The 23,115-nt window shown below is 40.5% G+C and overlaps 1 protein-coding gene and 3 long non-coding RNA genes across 7 annotated transcripts in view; 2 read left to right on the top strand and 2 right to left on the bottom strand.

The window, feature by feature from the left end:
• The window catches only part of DHRSX (dehydrogenase/reductase X-linked), a 163,076-nt gene that overhangs the window by 124,904 nt on the left and 15,057 nt on the right, over window positions 1–23,115 (bottom strand). For 2 of the 3 annotated variants that reach the window (XM_066176473.1, XM_066176470.1), the window contains exon 2: window positions 898–1,005. In XM_066176473.1, coding sequence (XP_066032570.1) covers window positions 898–1,005 — 108 coding nt within the window. Of the gene's footprint in view, window positions 1–897; window positions 1,006–1,609; window positions 1,692–23,115 lie in introns of those variants that run through there. The other variant, XM_066176471.1, reaches the window with a different exon arrangement.
• On the top strand, window positions 1,646–5,121 carry LOC136285378 (uncharacterized). 2 transcript variants are annotated; one of them, XR_010719436.1, is made up of 3 exons: window positions 1,646–1,958; window positions 2,213–2,393; window positions 4,629–5,121. It is a non-coding gene; the product is annotated as an uncharacterized lncRNA (long non-coding RNA). The 2 variants fall into 2 exon arrangements; XR_010719435.1 differs by lacking the exon at window positions 4,629–5,121 and adding an exon at window positions 2,769–3,176.
• On the bottom strand, window positions 3,274–7,099 carry LOC136285377 (uncharacterized). Its single transcript, XR_010719434.1, has 3 exons — window positions 6,558–7,099; window positions 4,661–4,727; window positions 3,274–4,220 (listed from the first exon to the last, which is right to left on the bottom strand). It is a non-coding gene; the product is annotated as an uncharacterized lncRNA (long non-coding RNA).
• Window positions 7,887–11,715, top strand: LOC136286036 (uncharacterized). Its single transcript, XR_010719702.1, has 3 exons — window positions 7,887–7,963; window positions 9,353–9,492; window positions 10,258–11,715. It is a non-coding gene; the product is annotated as an uncharacterized lncRNA (long non-coding RNA).

Here is a 23,115-nt window from a genome sequence, read left to right as displayed (position 1 = left end):
TTGATAGTGTACAATGAAACAGCAATCTTCAGTGACTCTACAGAATAAAAGTGACAGTGGTTTCAGTAAAAATCTAGTTAAAGAAAGATGAAGTGAGAAAATGTAGCATTTTAAACATATAAGTATTCATTATGCTACATTCTGTTTTAGTAGACGTATTAGAAAGAAAGCTTAAAAAAATAGGAAGTCTCCTAAATAGTGTCTGTGGTAGAAAGAAAAAATGGTGCACACAGGACAGTTTTTGAGTTTGTAGAGAAATTCACCTAACTTCAAATGTCTCACTCTAACACAGTCACCTTATCAACTCTTTATTATCAATGGAGAGAAACAGGCACCTCCAGAAAGTGAATTGCCTAATCCATCTCAGACTGACACAACTGAATCTCTAGGTATTTATTTCCTTGTCTTGCCTACAGAGACCTCTTACAGTGACAAACTGAGAAATAAGAGTGCAATTTTTACATGGATGAAGTTATAAGGGCTTCCTCTGTCCTTATAACACAGATCATCCCCCACTAAACACTGTAATATACCTTCAAGTCTTTAATTTATTTCCTCTTAATGAACATCTACACCCTAATGCTGATGCATAACCCCTAGTTAAAAGGAACCAAAATAATTTTGTAATGCTCATATTTTTGAGGTTTGTTATTGTTTACTTCTTATCAAAGGTAGTAGAACTCTTCCAAGTCCTACAGAAGAAATCCCATCCACTAATTTTTTTTAAGATCTTGGAAAGCAAAACATAAATCAATCTTTATTTGTACTAAATGCTAAAAAAATATTCTCCCACATTCCCCTGACATAGCCTTACCTATGCTGGAAAGAAAATACACCTTAAAAGAAAAAAAATTACTTTATGAAAGAAAAAGTATATTAAGAAAAAAATGACTTTACCTATTATCACATGCATGCCAAGTCTTGCCAAATGCTTCACAGTTTGGTAACCAATTCCTTTAGTGCCTCCAGTCACTATAGCAACCTTTCCATTTTGTGTAGGGAAAACTGTATGAGAAAAAGGAAACAGCACAAGGTTAGTTCACAATAGTAACACAATTAAGAAGTTAAGATGCATTTTAAAGAGTGTATGCTTAACAGACCGCTCAAGCCAGGCCAGTAAAAAATATCAGGATCAAACTCAGTATAGAAATAAAAACTATGGAACATCCACCATTATTTACTGCACCATAATTTTCCAGTATTAACAGTTCACAAAAGACTGAGGTTGACGACATGAAAGGCAAACACCCACTTCAGAAATTTTCTCATTTCTATTTGCATGCATTTCATCATCCTGCAGTCATCTGACCTTTAAAATTTCCACCATAACTTTGTTACTGAGCAAGGTGGCAGCAGTTATGTCAGCTCAGGGATGGCTTACTCTGCGTGTACAGGGAAAAAAATTCAATTGGCAGCGTGATACTCTGAAAGTTTCTTGAATGACAAAAGACCGGCCTCTGTCAGTAACATGGAGGAAAGATCTCAGTCAAAGGTGAGCCACCAGCTGACCTAATTTCCCTGCATAACTGAGCACTTTCCCTTCTGAAAATCACAAGGCCCTGAGCCCCAAAGGAAGGAGGAAACAATTTTCTTGCATAAAAGCCCCCACCTGTTTTTCCCCACCTACACCAGTCCTCTCCCACAGAAGCCAGCATCCTCAACACCCACTGTGCTCCCTGACCCACACGCAGCCTGGCAGGCAGGGAATGCTCCCAAACTCCCTCTGCTACAGAGGTGGCTTAGAAACAGCCTGTGTCTCCTGCATCCCCAGGCAGCCCTCAGCCTGCCAAATGAGCCAAGGAGCACCTGGGGTGGCCCTTGCAGAGCAGCTGCCATTCCAGCTACAAGCTCTCACACGGTGTGCAGGTTGCACAGCACAGGGTGCAGGCTGCACCGTGGATGGGGTCCTGCAGCCAAAGTAGAGCAAAGGGATTACAATTTAACTGCTTGGGAAAGGGGTGAGTTAGGTCTAATATCAACTACAATTGGTTTGGGTGGAGAATACTTCATGCGAAGCACTACATGGTCCTTAGGTGACCTAGATGAATTTCTAATTTGCTTTGGAGTAGAAGCTGTGAGGTATTTGCACAGGAAAAATGGTACTGAATACTTCGTTTTGCTGTGGTGCAGTGTCTGTAGGCAATGCTATAGACAACACGTTAAAAAGATGCCGACTTTCATTTATCAAAGGACTTTCTATTTTGATTTCTAGGTTTTTAGGGGATTGCTTTGTTGTACAACACCAACTCGTATTTTACATAGTTATGAAACACGGGACTAGCACTGGTACAAGCTTCTTTCTTCACAGCAACTTCAAAAAGGATCCACATTTCACCTTTTCTGAAACACAGTTCTTTCCATCATGATTCAACATGAATTTCTGTTCTCTTCAGGTAAGAACTTGGTTCTTCCCATCCCTGAAGAACAGCTAGAATTGTTTGCAGTTCTTTGAAGGTGAACTCTAATTACAGTGATATGCATGCACATGGGTGTCCTGACATATATAATTCAAGCTAAATAAAACTCCCGCAGGAGTTTTCTTAAGGGGCCTCAATTTAGTTATAAGCAGTCTCACAATTTCCACCAAAAATACTTCTAATCACAAACTCTAAACAAAATGCCCACAGGCCCAAATCTTGTCAAGAGAAAATGAATTCTTTTGGGCCTGAGTACCTTCTCTTCCTCTTCTGTCTCCTCATGCCTTCCTTGCTTCCTGGCTTCTCACCACATTGCTGACCTGACATTTGGATTTCATATGTTGCATACAGGTGCTGTAACTCATTTCCGTTACTGCACTACTATACCTACCTGTTGAATAAGAAGTGACATTTTAATGCAAAATTCATTTAGAGGAAAATTAATGAAAGAAAAGGAGAAAAAAGAAGTCAGGACTGGGGAAACAGGAAATGACATGAAGTGAAAATGGAAAGTTGGAAGAGCAAAGTGATAACAGGTATTGCTGTGATGAAATGGTTCTTAGCAGAGGACACGACTTAGCAGATGAAAGAAGATGTCCAGTCCTATCCTGTCCACAGTGACAGCAAAGAAAAGGACAATTTTCTGGTCCTAATGGCCACTTAAAGACTCCACTGTAAAAATGCATACTGATCCACTGTGTATCACACAGCCCACTACAGTTCTCATTTCTCTGTGAGAGCCTGTATTACTGAGAGGTTTAAAACAGACCTTCTTGTGGCAGCTATCTCCAAGGTCCTAAGCAAGCAGACAGGGAGGGAGAAATGAGGGCTCCAGACACACATATAGGTGGTCATTTTCTGTTTTATTTCCAAAAGGTACAGTGTACAGCTTCCACATAGCATGGTTTTGAAGAGACACAACACTGCATGGCACAACTCAGTCTATCCACTCACTTCAGTCAAAATGGGAAATGAAAAGGGAAAAACTGAAATACAACAGGGAGGGGACGGGGACAGGAAGAAAATAAACTCCTCAATTAATAATTAATTGTTGTTAATTTTAAGAATATGTACAGTTTCCATCAAGCCAGGTATCTTAATGTAAAATGAATCTCCATTTAAATGAGACACAGCTAGTACTTATGTCAAAAAAGGTGCTCAAGATCAAATACAGGCTCTGTGTGTGAACCAGGGGTAACACTAGTGAAAGGCAGTTTCTTGGTGCCCTGTTCTCTCTAGAACTCCAATCTCATATGGAGTTTGCAGTACACCCAACTTTCAGTGTTAAAGCACCACTTCCGTGATGATACCCAACATGAAATTTCCAAAGCAGACCTGGACTCAGCCTGGATTTCAGCAGACACTGGTTTATTTTGTGTGAGAGGTTGAGCTGAGTGCAGCTGGAGCCTCACATCCCCCTTGGCAGGAGGCAGTGGAGACCCACTGGCTTTGAAATGCCCAGAGAGGTTCCCTCTGGCATTTCTTGCATCTCATTTAAACCACCCCAGTTCTCTCTCTCCCTCTGCTCCTGGTAAGAAGGTAGATACTGATGTCAAGTACTGATGCACAATGCCAGTGATATCTCCCTGGGACATGAGAAAGGTACAGCCCTGTGCTAATGAAATCCCCTGACCAAGCAGTAGCTGTTAATTTCCCTTTGTGTCCAAAGAAACCAGCCTTCAGTTTTTAGGTACTTCTTCTTCACACCAGTATCTGAGAGAAGCTTCTCTCAAGCTGCAGGTTCTGCCTGCATTCCAATGTATTTGGGTGACATAAGCCTGTTTACTCTGCAAGTGGATTACCCTAAAACAGAAAAATAAGGCAGATTTATTATGTCCTGATATGAGGCTATTTAAAAATAACTCTTTTCCTTTTAAATATATTTCTCCTTAATCAGAAATAAATTCCATGTACAGAAACATCCTCACAAAAATTAAATACTACAAAGAATGTAAGGCAATTCTGTAATTTTAAAAAATCCTAATTTTCAAGGGACTCTAAAACAGGATTCCCCTGCAACTGCCAAGACCACAGAGAAATTAGACAGTCTGCAGACCCATATCAATGACCAATTCCATATCAATGACCAGTTCCCGCCAAAGTTCATCTCTGGGGCAGGAAAGAGTGTCATTGAAGTAGCCAAATCAAAAGAAAAGCATTAAACTTTTTTTTTTTTGTTTGTTTGTTTTGTTTTTTTTTGTTTTTTTCCAGAAATACACCATGTGAACACAGGCAATGCAAACCTCAGAAGAAGATCTTCCCTTGAGAGTAGGTTGCTTTGGTATTCTGAAACCTATACAGCACATTATGCTTGAGGTCCAACAGAAAAAAAGTGAAGAAAAAAGTATTAGAAGTTTATTTAAAGCAAATTGCATCAAATTTTTACTAAGTACCATCTCCTACCTTACTAATCCAGAATCTGCATTGTGGCACATTTTGGGTCGTGGACAATAAAATAGAATATCTTTATATTACTTTCCTCATTAGCCTTCTTTTTAAGACGCTGAGGCCAAGGGTAGAATTTAGATTGTCTGAGTCACCAATACTAGTCAGGCAAGACCCGAGCACAGCTGAAGGCATCCAAAACATTGGTCAGTGTCCATCTGTGAGGTGCCATGCTCGGACCTGCCTGGACCTCCTGAACTGGCCATGCAGTGCAGGAACTTTGGTGGTAGTTGTGCTGGAGAGATCCCTACAGACAAATCCCAACAGTTTGTTTTTTTTCATTCCTCCTATAACTGAATAATTTACATGCAAATATTAGGCCTGAAGATAACTGGCAGATGAGCAGACGGGAAAATGAAATAAAAATAAAAGAACTAACAATGAATATTTAGTTTCATGATTGAATACAAGATCCAAGTTTGGAGCCATTCCTGTATAGCAACACTGAGTGAGGAAAAGAGGGCAAACTGTAATTTCCAGTCCTGTCTAACACCACAGGACAAGGCACAATCGAGTTCTTCTAGATGGATTAAAGGAATCATATAGCTCAATGAACCACAGAATTATTGAGTAGTTTTTCCTATTGCAAAATATTCTGACTCTTTTTCCCTGATTTATACTGTGGCGATGTTGAGATTATAGCCATTAAGCAGATGTAGAAAAATAATTCATTTTCCACTCTGAGAGGCAATCAGTAAACTGCTGGGGAACCCATGCAGCTTTTAGCAACAGCCTTTTTTGTGTGCCTTACAGAAACAACTCCATAAAATTCTGGTTTGGCAGAAACCAGGCAAACAGGGTCTGGATTCAAATGTCATTCCAGGACTATCCTAACAGAAGACAATTCAGGCACTCAGATCCTGACAGATAAGCCAGACAAACTGTATGTGCCTCAAGCCTGTCCCAAGTCTCTGCAGATGATTTTTCAAATGCAAATTGTGTTCCCAAATTTGCACACCAAAATCTTTTCTGCCATTGCTGCTTCCAATCACTTTCCTAATGAACATCAATATGCAATCAAGATTGAAGGCCTTTAAGGCTGGAAACCAGGTAGGAGGCAACCAGCTCGACTAGTCCTTCTGTGAAAAGGCATCCTGCTGGTTTCAGCAGCTGAGGCCATCAGGCCTTCTGCTGATGAACAACTGCCATGCACACATGCAGATCCACAGGCACACGGCCAACAGGTCCAGCGTGCCTCCAATGGCTGGGTGCGTCGTGTAAGGGAGACTTATCTGTCCAGGGACAGCACCTGTTTCCAAACACAACTGGAGTTTTGCATCAGAAAGGTGATAAGCCTCCCAGCTTTTGTTAAGAATCATGAGGAAATGGAGGTATCAGAGAGAGGCTGGATCTGGAGTTACTTATGGGAAGAGAAAGGTGTTGAAGAACCAGAACAGCAGGAGAAACCAAACCACGGAAATGTGTCCCTTGCCCTACAAACTCATAGGTATCTCAAATTGCTATTAATGGAACAGCAGCAGTCAGATGGCTGGAAGAATTTCAGCAGCCAGGGGAAGACCTTATTTTATAAGGCTCCCATGCAGCCGCTGACAGGGAATACAACAGGTAACAACTGCACAAAACCACAGCAAAACCCCTGGCGCACATAAGACTAAGTTTCTTGTTTAACTTAGGCACACACAGAGCCTGAAATGCTGCATGCCAGTGAAACAACAAACAACAACTCACACTTACCAATTCTGGAAACACACAGAAGTTCCAGCCCTGTATTTCAGCAGAACGCATGCACAGCCTGTGCCCCATGAAGTGGACATTTCCAGAACACAGCAGAGCTCCCACAGAGCAGCAGCAATTTGTCTGGGCTTCCTGAACACCTGGGAACCAACCAATGCTGTAACTCCAGCCAAGGCACCTCATATCCAGAAAGCCTGGACAAATGGCCAAAGTGCAGCAAGGCAGCAAAACGACACTAAAGCAGAGAAGTTGGCAGATACACCAACTAGAGAAGCAGAGTGCTCAGCCAGCTAGGGAGACAATGTGTATTCTCATCCCTTCCTGACATTGTCAACATAGGAACAAGTGACATTTCTTCAGAGTTAGCAGCAAACATCTGCTGAGCCAGACTAATGATTTTTTTTTAATTGCCAATGAAAGCAACTTCTAAAAAAACACAGCAACCAAACTTAAGGCTGCTCTAAATTTATAACATTTGTTTAGCTTTTTGATAAGCATGCCAGCTTGCTTATAGGGATGAAGTGATAACATTTGCAGGCAAGATGACAAGCCCTTCACAGCAGGCTGAGATACAAGCACCCAAAATCCATTACAGGACTTGTTCCTAGATATCTCATTTAACATATGTGAAACTCATCCTACAAACGAGCAGAACGGCTCATTTTCCTCTTGTTTTTTCAACTAATGAACAGACTGTGGAGCCTTGGGGGGTATTAGAGAGCAGCAGGTATTATTAGAGTCCCGTATCACAAGTTTGGAGCATGAGTATTCACAGCAAAACCTAACTATAGTAAAAAAGCCCCTACATATTAGAAAATATGTAAGAGAAACTGGTGCAGTAGTAAGATGAAAGTTATGATGCCAGTATTACAGTCCTGAAAGAAATATTTTTTACTAAAGAAAAATAACAATACGCTAAATAAGGCAGCTGTTCAGAGCAAAAGGTTTTGGCACTCAAAAATACAACACCTGTAGAAAGAGATCTCTCTAGCAACAGTGGGAAGGAGAGTGGAAAGCTACACTAAAAATTTCATTTGCATGACACACCTATCTGCATTTCTTCTAGTGATTCTTGGAAAGGCAACGTAAATGTAGATAAAGGGAGAAGCACGTGTGGAAAGCAGGGTGTGGAAGGGGAAGCAGAAGGAAGAGTTAGACTTTCAAATAAGACACAGGAAAAAGTTTTTTGGTCAGGATGAGGTAATTTTCAAGTGCTTCTTTCTCCTTTCTCCTCTCTCCACCTTCCCCCACCTGCAAGTATTTAGGTGAAAGAGATACAGCTCTAATTTAATACACCTGAATCATAAATCTCTGCATGGTGATACTATCCTTAAGGCCAAAATAGGACTCTAGTGAAGACACTGGCACTGCAACTTACAGATGCAAATCATTCACGGTTTGGTGGGGTAAGTCAAGGCACTGATCCACAGACTGCTAGAAAAGTAAGCCATATCTATTGCCGAAGTAGTAAAAAATATATTTCCTCTCCACTTGCACATGTATTTTCAGTGCCCTGTTTTTCAGAGCATATGACTGGGGTGTTTGCAAGTGAAGAAGTCCTGGCTGGTTACAAGAGCAAAGGGAAAATGCATTTTCATCCATCTTTTGACTGGACTCTGAGTGCTTTTGTTTTATTTGTAAGATAGGATGCTCAGTAATGTTAGTCTTAGACTCTGGGATGCTGCAAGACTTGGCAGAAGGGTTGCATGGAGAAAAAGATAGTTAGAGTTTTGAAAAATTATATAGATGGTAATTTTCCAAACTGATGTCTGCTGTCTTCACTCTGTTTGTGAAGAATCTCTTTCTCCAGTAAACCCTATGCAGACCTTCTGCATCAAGATCATTGATCATACACAGACAAAAAGCTGGATGTTGCCACCTCTTCCCCAAGAAAGAGGAGAATGAGAATGGAGAAAACTAAAGAGGACTTTTAATTCAGGAATTTTTCTTGACATTTCAGAATTGTCTTTCTCCCAGGCAATGGGAAATAAGGCTGCATTGAAAAATGGTTTGATGAAGTATGTATCTGAGCTTTTTACAATACAAGTTCAGGCTGATTTTGACAGAGATATCAGGAAATTTGATCCTAACAAATACGGAGCTGCCCTAAGGTAAAAGAAAGCAAAAGTAGATGAGAGGGTGCAGCTCCCGAGTTGTGAATCTCACTTCTGGCCACATTTGCCATTCCTGAGTACTTTGTTCCTTTTGCCAAAAGTCATCTGAAGATAAGATATTTGAATTTTATTTTTTTTTTTTATGAGTGCCAAATAGATAGATTGAACACACCATTATACAAATCAGTCAGATGGAAAATACCACAGTGCAGCATTAAAATCTGCTAAAAAATTCAACAGGAATCCAAGTTTGCCCACAATATGCTCTTGGGAGTAAAGTTCCCAACCGAATGTGTAGGAAAAGGAGAGCACTTGATCCCTGGGAGGGGCATGGGGAGATAGGGAAGGAAGCAAGAGAAGGGAAAATTGCCTTACATCTACAAGTACAAATTATATTAGTGAAATGATGGCTCTGCAAGTTCCCAACAGACATCAAGCAACTTCTGCCATCACACACTAGTCCTTGTCTCATATATTCTTGCTATTCCTGGCTTAAGCCTGTTTGCTTGTTTGTTTGTTTGTTTTTCTGGAGAAACACTACTCTTAAGGATTATTTCAGATAAAGGCTGATAGCATATTTGACAAAATTGTGCAAAAATATCTGGCACTTGACTACCCACTGGCGTTACACCACACATGGCATGTTTTACTCCACTGTGCAATCATTTTGTGTTGGGACAGATGCCAACAGGGAACTTGGATGAGGCCATGAAATATCACCTTCTCTCGGAAGGGAGGGCTCTGCTGCCATGAGAGGCGCGGGGGACAGCACTGTCACTGACAAGGCACGGCACTAGCTCAGCTCAGCAACAGTGATCCATGTGAGTAGTCCCAGCCTCAGTCATAAAAGGCACTTCACAAAAATACAACATTGGGTTTTGTGAAATAAGGGCAGAATGGTTGTTGCAATTATATGAAGAAATCCCACTAATTCCTTACACTATACTAAACAGACACAGCCTGCATATGAAAGATTACCGGATTTGTTAAAAATATCAGGAATAGAAACCCAATGTTAGTTCCAAGAAGAAACTAATCTTCCCTACATATGCATATACTTAAAGGCTCCATTTACCCATATAATTTTTTACATGGGAATATACTATCACAAGAATAGAGAAGGAGATTTTTCCATTTGTATTCTCTGCTCTGCTTATCTTTTATTCCTTTTATATATTTACCTATTAAGTCTTACTCTTCGGCTTTCTTCTCTTTCACTCCAGTCATACTAAAGATAGGGAAGTTATATAAAGATGTATCTTTAAATCAAGAAAAAGCATCTGATTATATTTTGAACAGATTTACTGATGCTTACTCCCATACTCCCTCCCTCTGGGCAAATGTAATTCTGCAATACCTTGGGCAATGTCATTTTATGTAAAACTTCCCAATGCTCTTCAAGTCATGTCATCATGTAATTATACTTTTTTCCTGTTGTGAAATGAGAGATGAAAAAGAGGAGCTTATCCCAGGAGATTTAAATAGGGGTAATGGAAATAGCTCTGCATAGTCTAGTAGCTGCAGAATGTATTTTCCCATCCTGCAAAAGTTTGAGACATTAAATTTATTTTTTCATTCTCTACTAGAAACCAAATATTGTCTGGGCTCCAAGATCTCTCAAACAGCTAATGAGTAGATACAGCTGCATCTGACAATGCTTTACATCCCTCAGGATGTAAAAAAACCCATTTCAAGTCCTTGCTCTCAGACATACCCTGAGCATTCAAAAGCCTTCTCAAGTGCAATTCCCTGTTTCCAAGTGCTATTTCCCTATAGAGAAAGTTTCATTTCAACCCAACATTTGACATTTAAAAACACTTTTTCCACTCACTAAAGTCCCAAATAAATGTAGTAATTTTCCAAATCATGTTCAGAAATCCAGTGAAGAAGCCATAAATAACAAACAACATGCAATGTGAGTAATCTCAGAAAAGGCCTTCCCTTGGAAAGACCACATCCTATATATCTCAAAAAACTTGACGGTTATCTGCATGAAATGTAGCACAGAATTCCTACGGTTTTAAAATTTCATGTCTATGAAAAATTAGCATTTGGGTTATAGTTTTGACCGAAAACCAGGGTAATGGTGATGAGTTTGAAATGCTGAAGAAAATATGAATCAGCAAAGCATGATGATACTGTCACTCCATTACAGATTAGATAAATGTCGTAACTGACTGCAGAGCAGATACCTCATTTCAGAAAACTGTAAATGATGTTTTTTTCACAACAAAGAGAGTTAGGAAAAAGAAAAGGGGAAGGGAAGGGAAGGAAAAGGAAAAGGAAAAGGAGAAGGAAGAGAAGTAAGAAAAAGGCGAAGGAGGAGAAGGAAAAGAAGGAGAAGAAGAAAAGAAGAGATACTATCTTTGACTTAATCCCAAAGCAAATACTGTAGAAATAAACCTAAGCAGGCAAGTGCCCACACCTTGCATGGAAGAATGGTTCCATTCATCAACCTTCAAGTCTGGAGAACATTTGAAGTGCCCAAAGCTCAGAAAATGTGTAAAGTCAGATATTCATCATCTGCTGAAACTCAGAATGCTGAAACTCAACATCCTCCTGGAGAAACTGGCTGCTCATGGCTTGGACAGGCATACTGCTTGCTATGTAACAACCTGGCCAGATGGCCATGGCCAGGGTGTGGTGGTGAATGAAGCTATATCCAGCTGGTAGCCAGTAACAAGTCAGGTTCCCCAGGACTCAGCATTTGCATCAGTCCAGTTTAACGTCTTTATCAATGGTCTGGACGAAGTGATCGAGTACACCTTCAGCCAGTTTTCAGATAACACCAAGTTGGGCAGGAGTATTGAACTGATGGAGGGCAGAAAGGTCCTACATGGGGAGAGCTTGACCAGATGGATTGATGGGCCAAGGCAAAGGGTATGAGATTCAATAAGGCCAGCTGCTGGGTCCTGAGTTTTGCTCACAAAAACCCCATGCAGTGCTACAGGCTAGGGGCAGAGTGGCTGGAAATCTGCCCAGCAGAAAAGAGCTGGGGGTCCTGGTTGACAATAGCTGAGCATGAGCCAGTATGTGCTCAGGTGGCCAAGAAAGCCAGTGGCATCCTGGACTGTATCAGCAGTAGTGTGGCCAGCAGGACCAGGGCAGTGACTGTGCCCTTGTGCTCAGCAGTGGTGAGGTCACACCTCGAATCCTGTGCTTGGTTCTGAGCCCCTCATGACAAGAAAGACCCTGAGGGACTGGAGCATGTCCAGAGAAGAGTAATGGACCTGGTGAAGTGTCTGGAGCCCAAGTCCGATGAGGAGCAGCTAAGGGAGCTGAGGGTGCTTAGCCTGGAGAACAGGAGATTCAGGGGTGGCCTTATTGCTTTCTATAAGTACCTGAAAGGCATTTTAGCCAGGAAAGATCTTTTCTCCTACGTAATAAGTGACAAGACAAGAGGAAATGGCCTTAAGCTATGCCAGAGGAGGTTTAGATTGGATATTGGGAATTTTTTTTTTCCCTGAAAGGGTTATCAAGCACTGGAACAGGCTGTCCAGGGAAGTGGTTGAGTCACCACCCCTGGAGGTATTTAAATGACATGTAGATGTGGCACTTAGGGACATGGTTTGGTCATGGACTTGGCAGTGTGGGTTAACTGTTGGAATTTTCCAACCTAAACGATTCCGTGATTTTATGATTCATCAGGACTTCCATATGCAGAAACTGAAGCAAAGAGTCATCTCATTACTTATGGTCAAACTAGAAAGACTGATCTACTTATGGTCAAACTGGAAAACTAAATCAAAAGCAAAATATTTCTACCTGCATTTTAGCACCTCACCAGAGGAATTAAAAAGACAACAGAAAACAATTAATGATTTGCACTATGATCTATACCTTTCAAAAGACAAAATATTTTATTTTTATTTTTGTGACAGTATTGACAGTATCGTCATATTCTCAGATAGTACAGGATATATTGTATCACAATCTCCAACATCATCTTTACAGCTTCTGCTTTTACTGCTTGTGAATTCCAACATTTCTTATTCTGACCACATGCTATTAAAATATTGAATTAATCATTCCATCTTGCTCACAACACAGATGGAGAGATACCATTGGGCAACCAATACATTGGGAAAGTTGATTCTTTAAATATTCCTTTACTATATTATATTATGTTCTGGGAATGTGAGGGGTATGTGTGTGAAGAAAAAAAACATTGGAAAGATAATTAAGAGTAGTTTAAACTGCATCTCCTCTCTTCCCAGAGATAGAGAATGTAATTTCCATTTCCCAATCAAGCTTAAGAGCATCCAGCTGAAGGTCACATTCAGATCTGCCTCTTCCAGCCAACAAAAATGCTCTGCTGCCACTCAAACAGTCCCCTCTGCTTCCCACGGCTTCAGGGTGACAGTATTTCCATCAAATAAGTAAGCAGAAGTCACGAGTTCGTACACAGAATTTAAAAGGTAATTGAAAGTTTCTGGAGTAGTTCACTTCAAAACATTGCAATCACTTGTGAACTGAAGTGCTTGTTATCATATACAAAGCTCTAGTAATTAGAATCAGGAAGAGAGGTACAAGGTGATTAGAGAATATTGGGAAAAATCTAGTTGACAGGAAACATAGCACATAAACCAATCAGTACTAAAAATTTCCCTGAGATACCTGCAATTTATTAAAACACAAAATGTTAAAAGCACATTTCCATATTATTAAAAATTTTTGAAGCGACTAATAATCAGAAGCCATTACAGCATTGACATTAATGTGAGATTAACCTCAGATGCTACTGACTTAATGAAAACATGGCAAATAGTCTCAACATCCCTTCCTCTCTGCCCTGAGTCCACACCCTTCAAACCCACCCCTGGCCAGCACATTTATTTCTTCGTCTGGCTGGAGCCTGATGAAGAGTCAGTGCCAGAGGCTGTCTGTGGATTGTCACTCCTAGAGGTGCCTGTCCACCTCTTGGTGTATGACCCAAAGCAGCGGCCCCAAGGAAAGTGAGGTTCACGTGGTCTGTGTGGAAGCAGAGCAAGCCAGTGAGGTGGACACTCACAGATGCACAGCCCCAGAGGTGCTGCCCATGCAGAGCAACGTCCGAGCTTGATGTCCCAGCTGCACCAGCCTCTGCTGCCACATGCCACCTGCCCAGGGCCATCATCCCACCTCCAGCAGCAAAAATCCATGATGGAACAGAACTTTGTGGGGTTTTTTAGTTTATATTTTTTTAAGATAGTTTACTGAAGCCCTCTGAGCCACTGGAGAGAGCTCAATTTCGTACTCAAAACTATTTAAAAATCAGTTTTAACTTGGAATGAGAAAGTACAAAGAGCATGCACATATTTTGTCTTCAAGACAGCTGCAACATTTTTGTTCCAGATATGGAATTTTATTCATTTTTTTCTCTTCTTTGATAACACAAGCAGGTCAGGGGTTTCACATGGAGTAGGAATGTGCAAGTACAGAAAAGTCTAGACTTCTATGCAATATATATAATTTCCTAATTCTTTCATAACAGTCCTTTACTAGGAAAAAATGGATTTCTTTTCAAAATCCTCTTTCTCAATGCATGCTGGAGTGATCTCAAACTTGTGGATTTTCTTTCAATTTTTATCTTTCTTTTTTCTCATAAAATATGCACAGGAAAACAACTACTTTGCAATAAAGACAGCTAATTGTTTTGAAAGATTTTTTTTTTAATTAGATGTTCTTATTCTTCAGTGAAAAACTTGAATTTGAATGAATTTTTTTAGCCCATTAATCTAGTGCAGATTCATGAGACTTAGGGAATTAGTTAACTTAGAGGAACAGCTACTGTGCATGCCCTATAAATGCTCTTCATTTAAATTGTCAAAGATTTTTAATATGCAGTTACCACACAGATTAAAAGCTGTTAAAGTATGTCTCCATTTAAGAGGCCATCATTCCACAGTGTCATTATCTGCTATTAATATTTCAATTAGAGAGCATCACATGCTCCTCTGAAGAAATGCGCAACTACTCACAAAACAAGTCCCATTATTGATAATGCTCCAGCAGTATGACACAAACATCCTATTTTTGTTCCTACATTTAATTACCTTCTATAAATATCTTCCCAAAATTTTAAGGGATTAGCTCCTTTCATATAGAAATATACATTTGTGTTGACAAACACCTTCCAACCACTCTGCTTCTAGGAAGAGAGGTGACAGCTACATATATTGGCCCTTCTGCAGAGCCACTTTACAGCCTCACTCTTCACCCAGGTCTTCAAACAGGCTGATACATCATAGTGCATCCTGTCAGTCCTTCTCAGGACATCAGCCAGAACTACCAGCAATTTTCAGGAATCACCAGTAGCATAAACAGGCTTCATGACTGCTTTTTTTTTTTTCCACCTGATCAGAGGATTAGGCTCAATGTTATGGCTCTGCAACAGACAATTTGGTGTGAAATATTTTTCAAGGCATAACCCCTTTCTCTTTTCTGAGAATAAGAAAACCCAAACCACTTTATTTACTATAACAGACCTTACAGTCCTATTTTCCTCATGCCGAGCTGATAATCAATTTCCAATAAAGCTGATACCTGGAGCTACCTCTCAAAGGATGGACCTTGTCTAGCCAGGTAACAGTGACGGGACCAGATAAAAGGGCCTGACATTTTGCCAGAGTCAGTTTAAATTACATGTTAGGAATATTGTATTGTACTTGTAGGAATACATATCACATACCAGTTTCTCCACTGAAATGGTGAAGGCATTGGAACAGGATGCCTAGAGAAGTGTTCAAAACACAAGGGGATGTGGCACTTAGAGACAGGATTTGCTGGTGAACATGGTGGCGCTGGGTTTATGTTTGGACTTGATAATCTTGAAGGTCTCTTCCAACGTAAATGATCCTATGATTCTAAGCACTTTTGTTCCACCTCACACTAAAAAGTTATAGCTGCATTTAATTTCTGTTGGGTGTTAAATAATTAAAATAATTTCAATGAAGCTTTCTTTATAAGAAGCATAAAGAAACTTGGCAATTTAAACATATCAAGGGGAGGAAAAAAAAAAGAGCTTGAGGAATAACAGCCCAAGAGCTTGTACTGGCTTGTTTGGCAGCTCTATGCTGTTTCCAATACTTTTCTCTCTAGGCCTTTTTCCATAAATACACAAGGCATTTGAAATGCAAGTGTTACACTGTGCACTGACTTCTAGGTGATTTGAAGGATATGACTCTAAAACGCAATTTCTATTCCACACTCCAGCCTTGGATCTTCATCAGGCCCCTGTAACACATGGTGTAAACAGCCACTCTCACTCAGTTCTTTGGTGGGGCTTTGCCACCAGTTACAAACTCTTCCAGGAAAAATGCTGGTGATATAGACGGTAAAAGGTGAACAGTCCCTTGCAAGAAGAGAAAAGTGAGCCCCTGCCAACTCTGCAAGCTGCACCAGCGGCTACTTCAGCACTTGCATCAGTGTTTCTTTTGTTATCACACTTGAAGCTTTGCAACTATCCATACAGAAAGTCCAGCAGTGCTGAGGATCACACCACCCTCATTTCAGCCACAGTACCACCTCCCTCCCAAGGCATTCTAAGACTTCTGGCCAACATGTCTCTGTCCTCATGCAGTCTATGACCAGTGCTGCTTTCCCAGCAAAAGCCCAAACTCTACTTCACGCAGTTACCAGCATTCCCTATTTCACTTGAGGAAACAGAAAACATTATCTTACTGAATAAGCTGTTCTGTGAGTACTGCCCTGCTAATCTTTGTGGTAACTTTACAGGGGAGTGCTTTGCCCAGCATGGAGTACACCAGCACAGCCAGTCCCATGCAGGTTTATCTAGAAGGAGAGAAGCGTTCAAGCTAAAAACCAGTAGTTGCGGTCAAACCTGAGGCACATAGGAGCACTTTCAGAGCAAAGAGGGATATCCAGAGAAACTCACCAGGATGACATCACCTACACTCCTTCAACAGCAGTGAGATTTCTCTAGGGAGTACAGGCACTTTGCTAGCCCTTTATTTACTCAGTCCTTTTTGTAGTAGCAAGAGTCAGGGATTGGTAGGAAGAAGAGGTCTCAGCATCTCCCCTTCCAAGCCACCACATGCCATGCTAGAGAAGCACGCTGCAAAGCCATTTTGACACAGACCCTGATGCCTTTGCAAGGAATAGATCATGCCTGTAGAGAGGCTGCTGGAAGAACAGCCAGACACACGCTGCCCACTGAGCCACCGAGCCTCGGTCCCTGTCCCCACAGCCCTCAGCAAAACCACAACCAGAACAAACTAGCAAAGATGACTTTGTTCTTTGCACCAAAGGGTGGGAGCTTGGAAGAATCTGGACTGAACAACTGGACTACATTGCTAAATTACAATCATTTTCTGTATATGATATGTTATGATATATGTATGGATATGTTTTTTCTTCTTTAGAGAAGAAAACAAATACCTTGATAACTGGATTAGAAGACCAGGAAAAAAATCTTAGTTTTCACTTGTGCCTCACTAGAATACTTTATGACTAGTATTAATGTGTAAATATTGAGAAAAAAAATCACTCTGAAAATTGATGAAGAGATGGATAGAAGATACAGTTAATAGCAAAAATCCCATTTTATTTTATTAGAGCATAAACTAATAAGTCCATATGCCACTAGTACTACCCTAACAGGGTCATGCTTAAGCGGAAATCCAGGCCTCAACATTGTCCACCTATTTTGTTGTTTGGCATCCTCTTTCCTGTATCTTAAAATATCCCTTTCCTCCTTGGAGTGCTGGATGACTACACATAATGTCTTTAATAGATTGACTCCAAAAAGGAATCCATGAGGACCACAGGAAGAATACATGCCTACAACCAAGTGCAAAGAACTCTGCTAGCACCTACTAGGCACTACTAATGGCAGCGTTTGCAGCTCTTGACACTTGCTTCTGACTCAAATTAGTTGCTCTTCAAATATCTGTATTACATAATTAGGAAGTACAGCCTCATCGAGAGAACATGGATTTTGCATTTCTTGACCTTTTTTCTACTAATTTTCAGCAGACTATTTAATGTTAAAATTATACACCGTGCAATGTGGCGATTCCAGTTAGGAATGCACAAGTAAGACTTGCATATATAGGTAGTGGTATTAATTAGCATGAAAACACTCCAGCCAGCAGACTAGGTGATATCTGTATTCACCTGGATGACTTTATTCATTAATACGATTTTATTTTGGAAAAACATGTCCAAGAAGTCCTTGTACCTCAGCTATAATAAGCATTTCATAGCACAAATGTCCCATTTCCAGTTACTGAGGTTATATCCAATTTTCATAAAGACAACAGTTACTGTTGTACTCTCCTCATTGGGATACATTCAGTAAGAAAAAATTGAAAGGTCATCACTGTGTCAGTCCTGGTCTGCAGAAAGTGTAGTGCCTGTAACATTTTGTTTAAAGTCCTTTTATTCTGTGTTGCAGATTTTATAAGCCATTTGCAGTGGTACCACTGAACTTTTTTTAAAGAATGAGGTCTGACTCCAACTCCTTTGTAATTTCCTTAGTCAGGACTGGTTGATGTGCTTGTTAAAAAATACTGTTATACCGAACTATTTGTTTCTGTTTTAAAAATAACCTTCCTAGAACAGAGTCTACCTTGTGGGCTGGCTTTGTAGAGAACATGGCCTTGGGGTCCTCATCAGCAGTTTCAGTACAAATGGCTAACACGGAGCATCACCTGCCTCCTGCTGCAGCACATCACACCTGGGCAGCCGGAGCTGACAATCAAACCCTTGCCTGCAGCATAGCAGATTAAAAGCTTAATCCCAAATTCATTGAACACTCAAAAGGTTCATTAACTTCAGTCCCTGGTTTGTACATAAGAGAAACACCAGCATGAGATGTGAGATCAGGAGGTGGCAGAGCTTTGCTTTGATTTGGAGTGACTTCCTTTCCTCACGCCAGTCAAGTTCACATCAGTTCACATCTGCACTCAGTGCGGATCTTACCAACCAGGTGTTTACTTATATCAACCATGTTACCGGTGTAAACAATGTGTCAACAAGAAAAAAATACTTATATCAACCATGTTACCAGTGTTACCAATGTGTCAAAAAGAAAAAAAAACACACAAACAAACTTATATCAACCATGTTACCAGTGTCACCAATGTGTCAACAAGAAAAAAAAGAAATGTTTCAACTGTTCCCTCCAACTCCTCCTTCAGAAACAAGTTCAGTGCATTTTTTTGGTCCAATTTTCCTTTTCTTCTTTACCTCTCCAGGATAACTTAAAATATTGAGCAATGTTAGCAATCATGGTTAGGCATTCCCTCAGACAGCAAAACATCCATGTCCCAGAAAGCATACTCTGGCAGAAAACAGGCACACAACAAAAAGCAGAAGTGTATCAGAGCCAAGCACTCTAATTCAGCTTTATATAACTCAGAGGATGTAGGGTAGGATGGGGACATTTCCTTGCCCAGTGAATATTCTGTGAGGTATCAAAGCTCTCCTAGCAGAGCACAAATACAATGAAATGAAAACAAATGTTATTATTTTATTACAAAACTATTTCAGATTCTTTTTCCTAAAAGCAATCCTGATGTGAAGCAAAACTTCCCTGCTTTTTTGGCTGTCTGCTTTGGGAACTGCAGCTCTCAAATATTTTCTTTCCTTGCTGGCAATGTGCCCATTTGAATTATGCTATATTCCACATCTGCAGCTTTAATGCAGTAATTCATACAGTATGATAAAGTCAAAATTCACTGTCTCTAATGACATCTGTAATTTAGAAACTTTGAGGATGGAATGCTTGAAACTGACAGGTGACAGTTTCTTCAAACACCAGGATAGGACTGCATGCGTGTGTTTATGTAACATTTTTACTCTTAACTGCATGAATCCTGCCCTGTCTGTAAGGCAAGGCACATAATCATAGAGACATGGATATTGAAGTATTTCCTAAGAATGCATTTGTTTAATGCATTAAAGGTTTTACCACAACTGAGTTGAATCAAGAATCACAAATCAGTGCCCTTGGAACTTCAACACTACTACTCCAGCACTGTGCAAGGGAGCTCCAAGTAAAGCATTTGTGGTGGGACAGTACCTACATGGTCTAAGAAATCTGACTTACTACTTAGCTACTACAAAAGTATCTCTAAAAATAACATAATGGGGTCCATGACTACTTCCACCTGCCTTCTGGCCATGCTAAATGTTAGAGGAGGCTGCTTCAGCACTCACATCTAAACCAAACAAGACTTCTGATTGTGCAATTTGTACAGGTAGTCTCATGATGGAGTCCACACAAGGTCCTGCGTGACTCAAGACCTTAATCCACCTAACTACCCTGTCGGTAAAGCTCTTACATTCCTCAGATAAGTTTCTACAACCTCCAGTGCCTTCAGCTGAAGTGTGGCTGAGCAGAATTTGGTTAAGCAACCCTTTTTATGATGCAGAGAAATAATTGCATTTTCTAGCTCATTTTCTTGAGTTGCAGCATCTCATCATTAGCACCAGAGATGCTAAAGCTAACAGAGTTTGCTCTATCACCTAAACAAGATCTTAGGCCAAATAGCCCCAAAACTGCAGAGATTAAGAGACTGCAGAAGTTTGAATTTGCATAACCAGCCATTGCTTGGCAGAGTGCTGACTTGAAGACAAAGACCATATATCCTTTGCAAAGATACCATCTGCCCATCGTTAGACTCAAATGCACAGATGGAATCCATCACTTGGCTCTGAAATCTATCACTGCTTCAGCTGCATAAGCAAAAAGCAAACAGCTAACCTTCCACCTCTAATAGTGTACCCCCACTTGCCTCCTTTTCTTCGTTCTGCATTAACAAAGGACCATAAGTTCCTGTTTACCGAGGAAGAAAGATCCACGCAACAGAAATGCCTATTCACATCTGCTGAAACCGTTGATTTAATGCTTGTTATAACTAAATCATCAAAACTGAAACATCTCACAAGCAGAATAATGACTAGGTAAAAGGGGGCTGCCCTTTCACTAGTACCCTCACTGAAATACCATGGGTCTGGTTCCATATTGCTATGATGTAGGGAAGGGCACAAAATGAGGTGCTTACATTTAAGTCTTTTACTCAGAATTTTACCTAAAAATGTAAATATTTAAACTTCATGTTCTCCCATATTTGGGCAAAATTCAATTACAATTGCCTCTTTCAACAACAGAATAATTAAGCTTCCAGCTTATGAATTGTGGGGCAGAATATTTCTCTTACTTTCAAAGCTCACTTACATTTGGGATCTGAAGTGTTCTGATTGCTTTTTTTAGACAGAATAATTCTATGGATAATAACTTTTGAAGCACAATGGAAGACAAAATGAACATATGTAAAATAAAAAGTTGTGGTTTGCAATTTCACACAGTCCACCCCAAAATATCATTATTTAAAAGATACTAAAAGAGACAAAATTGTGATGTCAGCATTTTTAGAGGGTCTGAAGGCAGAGCCTGCAAAACAGATTGCTTTTGGACATAAGGTACCTAAATCTCTATTTAGACACCTAAATCAAGGACTAGACTCTGCAGACTCCTTTTAAGGCCACACTTTGTATCATTTTAATCTTAGCCTAAATATAAATATACAATGAACGAATCATTTTTTAGTCCTGGTGTTTGCAAACTTATCACCCGGCAGTGTCACCTTCTGCACAATCTTCTTCTAGGGGTGGCCAATCAGCCCAGGGAAGCAGAATCATGGCAAAAACCCTGGCCCCTCCCCTTCCTTCAGGCATGTGCGGACCAGAAAGCAGCCCCAGCAACACAAAAACACAGGGAAAACACTCTGGAGGAAACTGCTTTTCCCTCTGCGGAGCACAGCAACTTTCCTAAACAGCCTAGAGAAAAGGCAGAAGTGCAGCCAACAGATCAACTTTGTGGACTGAGCTGATCTCCTCACTGCAGGGAAGAGCTGTCTTTGGGTTAAAATAAGAATGTTGTCTTCCATCAGCTCTAGCATACATTGCCAAAAAAGGCACGAAAAGCATATTGCAATGGTCTTAACAACTGACAAATAGTTTCATGTATTATCTCTGAATTTATCTCTCCAAAAAGAACTGTGAAATCTTTGGTGGGGTGGTGTCGGCAGAGCATGCGCAAGGTGATTTGTCTGCAAGACTACAGCAGAACTTGTTCATGTGAGCCCACTTGGGCATTGAGTCATACCTTCAGATACAACACGCACAACACTGTGCTTTTCTCACTTCATTTCTCTGAGCGGGTACACAGTAATCTCCAAGCAGCAACGCTAGTCTCTCATTCTCAACACCATGGGGTAAACACTGTATTATCCTCAACCCACTATACGTGTAAACCAGACAGCAAATCATAAACAGCCCAGGTGAACTTCTGCCTGCATTCACCAATGCTTGAAAACATGCAGGCCCCATTCTCCTATTTTTGCACTTGGAATACAAGAGGCACACAGCAAACAACATAGCACAGAGCAGCACCAACATACTTGCTGCACAGGAAATAAAGTGGGGCTTAGAATGAGGGACTAGAAAGGATACATGCTCCACTCATCCACAAGACTGGATTTCTCACCACAGCACTCGTTCCCTTGGGACCAGCCAGATTTACGATCAGTGGCAAGTTCTTGGACTGCATGTGAATGTTTATCTATGTAGATCAATGTGTCAAAATATCATCCAGAAACAGTCCCTTCAGCCCACACTCCCACAGGCTGGAGGCCAGGTCACATTAAGAGCTTGAATCTCCCTTCTTGTTCAATACCTCAGTAATGAGAACTCCTCCCTGGCCATTTGGGAGTTCAGGAGTTCTTTGAAGTTAACAGAGCTCATTGCCAGCAGCATGTGAACACCAAAACGTGTGTAAAACAATTGCTTTACAGAGTTCTAAAATGTCAGACTACAGGAAGGCTAGTCATTTAGCATTTTTAAATGGTATCAGGATTTTGGACAGAAATTGGAGACCCCTGATAAAATTTCAGCATTCTCCCTAGATGGACCAACTTCCTATCTGTTCCCATAAGTAAAGCAATTGCATTCTTCACTTTTCTTATTAAATTCCTTCTGTTCATGTAAATTCTGCTGTGTGCTCAAGAAACTTTTATTTGGTGTCAAACCACTGAGTGCATCCCAGAGCACAAACTCACAGCAAACTGCACCATCACCCATAACATGGAACTGTGCATTTCTTGCAAAGGCACCTTATTTTTCTCTCACACACGTCAGAAGGTCGTGCTCGAGAAGATGAAGGTTTCCCTTGGAGGACTGCATTCACAACATGGGAAGGGATGTTTCTGGCATGAGCTCTCCTGATGCTGAGTTGTCATCTTCCTTGTTATGACTGCAAATTCCTATCACTGAAAAACCTCACTGATGACTCATGAGAAAAAACTGCAAACAAAAAAAAAGCAAAAAAAGAAAGGGAGAATGAAACCCTTTCAAGTGCAGTGTCTGTAAAGACCCAGTGACACACAAAATACCTCAAATTTAAAAGCAAAGCAGTATCCACTGGAGAAATAAAAAAG

Source organism: Chamaea fasciata, unplaced genomic scaffold, assembly GCF_029207755.1.
Source record: "Chamaea fasciata isolate MVZ Bird 193981 ecotype frontalis unplaced genomic scaffold, bChaFas1.0.hap1 SCAF_2, whole genome shotgun sequence".
In the NCBI taxonomy this organism is placed as follows: Eukaryota; Metazoa; Chordata; class Aves; order Passeriformes; family Sylviidae; genus Chamaea; species Chamaea fasciata.
This window is presented reverse-complemented; position numbering and strand designations above follow the sequence as displayed.